The 6,824-nt window shown below is 42.9% G+C and overlaps 1 protein-coding gene across 1 annotated transcript in view; it reads left to right on the forward strand.

Annotated features, from left to right (window-relative positions):
• Window positions 1-5,283, forward strand: part of LOC107113873 (epidermal retinol dehydrogenase 2-like) — a 44,485-nt gene extending 39,202 nt beyond the window's left edge. Inside the window, exon 6 of the mRNA XM_015415266.1 lies at window positions 4,758-5,283. Coding sequence (XP_015270752.1) covers window positions 4,758-4,866 — 109 coding nt within the window. The 3' untranslated portion in view covers window positions 4,867-5,283. The remainder of the gene's footprint in view (window positions 1-4,757) is intronic.
• Window positions 5,284-6,824: the final 1,541 nt, after the last annotated feature.

The following is a 6,824-nucleotide window of genomic DNA, read 5'->3' on the forward strand; positions in this document are numbered from 1 at the left end:
TCGATAGCGCTGTATGCTTTAAAGCTTAATAAAATGAGTATTGCCTGCTCAGACCAGCAAAGGCTCTCCAGGTCGAAGGCACCTCACCATCTCCAAATCCTTCCACTAAAGATGCTGAGATGGAAACCGGGACCATGTGCATGCAAAACAGATGGTCTGACACTGATACAATGCTTCCAAATACTCCCTCCGCCTATGGGGTCTTGTGAGCCAAATTCTACCTTGAGCCACTGGCACTAAAGTTGTGATCGAGTAATTTGACTACTGCATAAACCAGATTGCTCTGGAGCCATTCATCCTGAGCCAACAAAATTGTGTGAGCCAGAGGCCAAAAACTGTGACCTAGTCCACACTAACTCAATTTAGAGGGAATACTGATCACCACCCCAGCCAATGAGTTTTAAGTGAAAGCATCTCTTCCCAGTATTGCAGAGATAAGTTCCCTAATAAATCCTACCTTAACCACGCCAGCAACAGTGGATGGAGGAAGGAAGGGGGAGATAGGATTTACACTCTGCCCCTCACTCGGAGCATCAGGGTGGCTAACAAACATCTCTCCCCTCCCCTCCCCACAACCGACACCCTACCCTGTGAGGGGGCATTGCCTGTGAGGTAGGTGGGGCCAAGAGAGCTCCCTCACGAACTGCTCTTTAAAGAACAGCTCTGACAGAACTATGGCTTGCCCACGGTCCTCCAGCAGCTGCAAGTGGAGGAGCAGGGAATCAATCCCAGTTCACTCAAATTAGAGACTACATGCTTAACCACTGCACCACACTGGTTTTAGAAAATCAAGGGCCTAGCCGCCCACCATATATCATGAAATGAGTGAGGCTGCCTTGCCCTGCTGCTGGTCTCCCAACCATGAACACTTGGCTGGAAACCAGCATCACTTCTATACCAATGGCAAGAAGTACAGTGCTTTCCCCTGTTCCTCCGCGAGCCACTAATCTAACACCCTTGGCCACCGCAGCAGCCCGACACTCTCAGCCACTGCCGCGGCCTGACGCCCCGGCTCGTGGTGGCACGGCTGACATTCCTGGCTCCCGGCACTGCAGCCCAGCAATCCAGGCAGCCGCCGACACAGCCCGCACTCCTGGCCAACATGGCCTGAGAGCGCCAAGACCCCGATGTTCCTGGCTGCCGCTGCAGCAGCCTGATGCTCCTGGCCACCACAGCCCGAAGAGTGCTGCAGCCACACGCCGGGCACAAGCGGCCACCTGTCCTGGACCTCTGGCATCCCACCGGGCCCGAAGCCCACAAAGGCCCGTGTCTGCCTTCCTACATCGTGCTCGGAGCTGCCACTTGCTCCTAGCATGCCAAAGGACTGGTGAGGTAGGGGGCAGGAGCCAGGCCTAAATAAGCTGGCTCAGCCCCCTATTGGTGTCTTCCACTTTCTGCCTCTCGAGGAGGCAAATCAGCCCTCCCCCGCCAGCACAGGCTCAGCGGGGGTTGGGGCTCGCATACCTTTAATAAACCTTTGTTGGTCTTAAAGGTGCCACGGAACTCTAAATTTGTTCTACTGCTTCAGACCAACACGACTGCCCAACTGGATCTATCTTCATTATAACTGAATATTTACTTCTAGGCTGATTTTCTCAGTGCTTGCTGTTTCTGTAATAGAAGAGTGTGGCAATAGGAGCTTATTTTATCAGTACAATTATTTTATCAGAATATGATGAACTGTCTTCCAAGTTGAGTTCTTTTTTCATACACTTTCTTAAAACTTTGTTGATTTATACTTCCTTGCTCCACCCTAGTCATGATGTTCTGACAATACATTCATCCTACCTTTTAGCATCTGTCATTGTTTGCATGTCCTTAATATCTGAAGGCCACACTACCAATATTTTTCCCCTGTAGAGCTTTAGTGGGAAACTTAAATGATAAAGGGGAGCTTGTAATACTCCCTTCCCCCCAACACAGGTGCCAGGATCAAATCTGGAGCTTTGTGCTGCTAGAGTAAAACAAACATCCAAAAATCCAGTCTTAGATCTTTTGTGGAATATGTAGTTTTTCCTAATAGAAAAAGTTCTAGGCTGATTTTGCACTAGAGCTGCCTCGATGTTGCACCGCCATTTGCCCCGTTACTATTGGTCAATTTCACACCCGAAGCTGCGGGGCTGCATTTTGACCCGCGGCTTCGCCCGATTTCCTCCGCAGTTTCGTGATCCTCAAAAAACAGGATTACGAAACTGTGGGGGAAATCGGGTGAAGCCGCGCGTCAAAATGCAGCCCCGCAGCTTCGGGTGTGAAATTGACCAATAGTAACGGGGCAAATGGCGGTGCAACATCGAGGCAGCTCTAGTGCAAAATCAGCCCTAGTCTGTTGAAAGACCACAAAAAGTTTTGAAAGACTAGCCGTACCACAGCCTGAATGTTAATACAGAAATTTATATTCTAGTATTAACATTTGCTAATGTTCTAACAGCATTTTCATGTATTGCTTAAAGAGAAGCTCTAATGCGGACTTTCAACTAAATGAAATTTTAATGTATTCAGCATTTTGCCTCTTCTGTGGCTTTCCTCAGAATCAAAAGCCATACACAAATAAGTCAGACATTCATGGCTGAAAGCACTGGGCTATCCTATGATAGTTCATGTGCTATCAGGGACTTACCTAGCTCATGGACCTTTTAACATGTTAAGAAAGCAAGCTCAACATGTGCACGTGGGATCCTGTGTAATGTTGGTGATCAAAACAGGTGTGTGGCATGGTGCAATAACAGACATTTTGTAAGTTTTTCAAGAGGAATAAATTAAAAAATTAGGAAATGTAGAGACCCATCAACACTTTCCAGCAATTGTTGTGAATCTAAAGTTTAGGTTAAGAAATAAGGTGACAGGAAATTTGCTACTGTGCAAGTAGTTCTTTACTTTTCAAAATCTTTTTAACCAGCTCTGTTCTCAAATAAGATATACTCACAGTACTGGAAATAACATCATTATGTATATCTTGATTTAAAGGGAAGCTCCAGTTAAATGAAAATGTTGATCATGTGAATGATCATGTTGATTATGTGAATGATTAGTATTATATTTATTATAAATTTGAAGGTAGGTAAATAAAGGGTCTTTAGGGAGCAATCCTGAACGCATGAAGCTGCCTTATACTGAACCAGACCCTTGGTGCATCAAAGTCAGTATCATCCACTCAGACTGGCAGAGGCTCTCAAAGGTCTCAGGCAGAGGTCTTTCACATCGCTTACTGCCAAATCCTTTAACTGGAGATGCCAGGGATTGAACCTGGGACGTTCTGCAAGCCAAACTGATGCTCTACCATGGCCCCTCCCCTAAGCAGGTCTACTCAAAAGTAAGTCCCATGTTATTCAGTAGGGCTTACTTCCAGGAAAGTGTCACTAGGATTGCAGCCTTAGACACCTTGCTTCCATTTAGGTCTCGGTGGGCATCTCTGAGTTGGTCTAGAGCTCAACCCAATTCCCAACACAAGCTGACGTTTTTTATAGTGAAAACCTTTGGTTCTTTGTACACCCTCCTTACCATTCAAGGTGATAGAAATTTTGAATGAGAAAGTTAAAAGAAAGGTTGTAATACCCTATGATCTCCAGAGCCATTTCTGAACATCTTAAGTCCAAGCTGATGGGGTTGAATCCTGAATTGGCTGCATTTTTTTTCCTGCTAGCAGAAACCTGAATTCATAGCTTCTTAGTTGTCAGCTTCTTGAACTGTAGAAAATTGATTTGTTCAGCACAGCTGTCTAAAAATTCTCAAACTTCATAATAGAGTTAATAGAAAATAAGATCTCAATGGGTTCAACCCTGCCATGCACACACAGGATTTTAGGAAGTTAATTTTCCTTTCCTTCTCCAAACAACTCTCAGTGCTTCAAGATAGTGGGAAGGCAATTTTGCTTGGCTTTCCCTTCTTATTTCAACCCCCTCAATGCTGTACAACATTTTGTTAAAGAAGACCTCCAAACCATTAGCATAATCATTTTGTGGTTGACAGAGACAGCAAAGGTGATCTGATTGCACATAGGATCCAGGCAGAGTTGCCAATAGAAGCTTAATGAGTAGAAATAAGCAGCAGAAGGTTTTACTGGCTTTGAGATAATTAAAACCTCTATTAAGAGGACAGGGCTTCCCCCCCCCCCTCCTCCAGGCAGTTGGCAGCCTTAAATCCAACCCTGTGATTTTTGTTAAACTTCTCTCTTGGAGTCTTTTGGCAAGAATACATATGTTGCACTATTTTATTAATCTTGTTTAGTCTCATCTGCTTATCTATTTAGTTCTCTTTTTGTATTGCCTTGTCAGTATAATGTATGGTTGACATAGCATAACCTAATTAAAGTCTATAAAGGATCATTTTTTCCATATGCCATTTTAATGCCTACTTTTATGCTCTTTTTAAGGTCTGGCTGACCTTATTTATTTTATAGTGTTGTGGGATTTTATCGTATTATGTTCCTTGGCTGGATTCTTACATAATGTTGGTACTCCTACTTTAACTTTATTTGTTGCAATTGTACATCAGCCAAGAGTGACACAGATAGAGTCATCAGCACATCTACATACAATAACATTTCTCAGCCATATAATAGGCTGATTTCAATAGTAAACACATAATTAAAAGACTTGACCGGCTACTTCTTTGTTAAACATGGTGTGATTTGCACCAGCATTTGTAAGTGGCCTTGGGTCCCTTCTGACAGTGTGCTACTGGACTTGAATGTAGCCATCTAACAATGGGATAGGTGGAGTATAAATATTTCAATCAATGATTTTTTTTCCCCTCCTCAGATTTCTTCCTAGAAAAGCACTTTTCCTTCTGGCAGAGTATGTTGGACTCTATGAAAACATGGCTGAGTTCAAAGGTCGCAGTGCCAAGAAAGGGAACAAAAATGACTGATACAAAGCCAGCCTGGTATAGTGCTTTGAGTGTCAGACTACAGTGTGTGGGAGCAAGGTTTGAATCCTCTCTGCCATGGAAGCTCACTGGGTGACTTGGGGCCAGTCACTCTCTCTTGGTCTCGCCTGCATTACAGGGTTGCTGTGGGGATCAAATAGAAAAGGGGAGAATAATATTGCAAGCTGCTTTGAACCCTAATGTGGGGCATAAACATCAATTATTTCCATAGATAATGCATATTGTGCTAATATCAGGCTTCTTACTTCAATAATACTACTGTTTCTTGGTAACTGGCATCATTACTTGGGGGTGGTCTGTTTTAAATATTCATTTGTAACATCTTTCCTTTGTCTTTCGCTTGCTATATAAACACTTGATCATTATACACACATAGATGATCACTACTAAAGAAAATAAAGGCCCTTTTGTCATATTTGTCTTTATTTCATAGTGAAGTGTTATCCACCTCATATCAAAGAAAAGAAATGAATGGTCAAGGATACAACAACAGCTTACAGTCTAAACCTAAGATCTCAATGCCAGCACAAATGCACTTCTTGGTACCCTTTGTATGCTCCACACAAGGGACAGATGGAAAGGAAAGTCCCTCACCCAGACAGAGAGAGAGCATAGTGATTGCACCCAAGACCAAGAGTTCCTGCAGTCACCAAGTGGCCTGATGCTGTCTCCAGGAAGTAGCCAACTAGGATATGATGATGCAACCATGCTCCCCTCCCCTAGATCAGGCCACTGCAACCCATCTGCAGTACACCAAGGGAGGGAACAGCACCCTCCACTGCAAGTAGCACTTGAGTGGAGAGACTTGGATGGAGACCTAGAGTTAGGGAGTCATTTGTTTTCTTCAACACATGCCTGAAATAATTAGGATGTTGTTGACATTGGTGGCACCATTAGTGGTGTACCCCTTTTAGTTTTTGTGTATGCTTATATCAGTATATGAATATCATGGCTGCATTTATTTTAAAAAATGGCACTAAAATATATTTATATCCATATACTGCTGTAAGTATAGGTTTAGCAGTTCACTGAATTCCCAGCTTTCTTCAGTTTTTTAAAAGTAAGTCTCTAGCATGCTCCCTCACAGAGACAGAACTAAAACTGCTAGAGACTTACCTTTTTAAAGTAAAAACTAGGAATTCAGAGAACCTGCTAAATCTATCATTTCAATGAGATGCCACTATATTGATAAAACAGTTTTTAAAAAAAAATATGAAACCCCTGATGAGGGGAGGAGTAGTTTGACAATGACAGCAGTCCAATAATTGAAACGTGGGGTAGAGGTGGGTTAGAGTGGGTGGGAGAAAAAAAAACCCAACAGAAATGTCTTGCATGAGGAAAAAGGCAACTCAAAGTCTGCTTCCAGAAAAAGACTGGGGTGAAAATAGTCTCAAAAGATTTTTTTTTGGGGGGGACAGGAAACAGAAACAAAAAACCTGAAGCAAAAAGTAAAGGTACAAAAATGCATGCAGAAATCAGTAAGCCAAAGTAGTATGGGGCCAGAACTGACAAAAAAAATTGCAGAAGTTCTCAGCGTTTGAACTGAAGTGCATGTTAACTGTGATGGTTGTGGTGCCCAAATGCAAAATCTCAGCCAAACCCATCGGGTAAAGAGTCACAGCTGTAGAATGGCCAATAAACCTTAACACTTCTACTTCTGTTGGTTCTCACTGTATGCATTCTACCCCATTCTGCCTGCCTCCAAGCCTTCTCTCCATCCTTACCCAGCTAATAGTATTCACTGAATCTGACTTTAGCCTACGGTGAGGTAAGATTGTAAAGATGCCAGAAAACATCACAAAACATTTCCTATTCTGAGTCCCAATTCTCAACACAAATCTCTGGCTCAGTTCTATTCTGAATTAAGTACCAAAAGGTTAAGAAAACATAAACATCCAGGCCAAATATTGCTTAGTCAATTAAAAAAATTAAAAGTTAAT

This window comes from Gekko japonicus, unplaced genomic scaffold (assembly GCF_001447785.1).
Source record: "Gekko japonicus isolate JY-2015 unplaced genomic scaffold, Gekko_japonicus_V1.1 scaffold382, whole genome shotgun sequence".
Lineage (NCBI taxonomy): Eukaryota > Metazoa > Chordata > Lepidosauria > Squamata > Gekkonidae > Gekko > Gekko japonicus.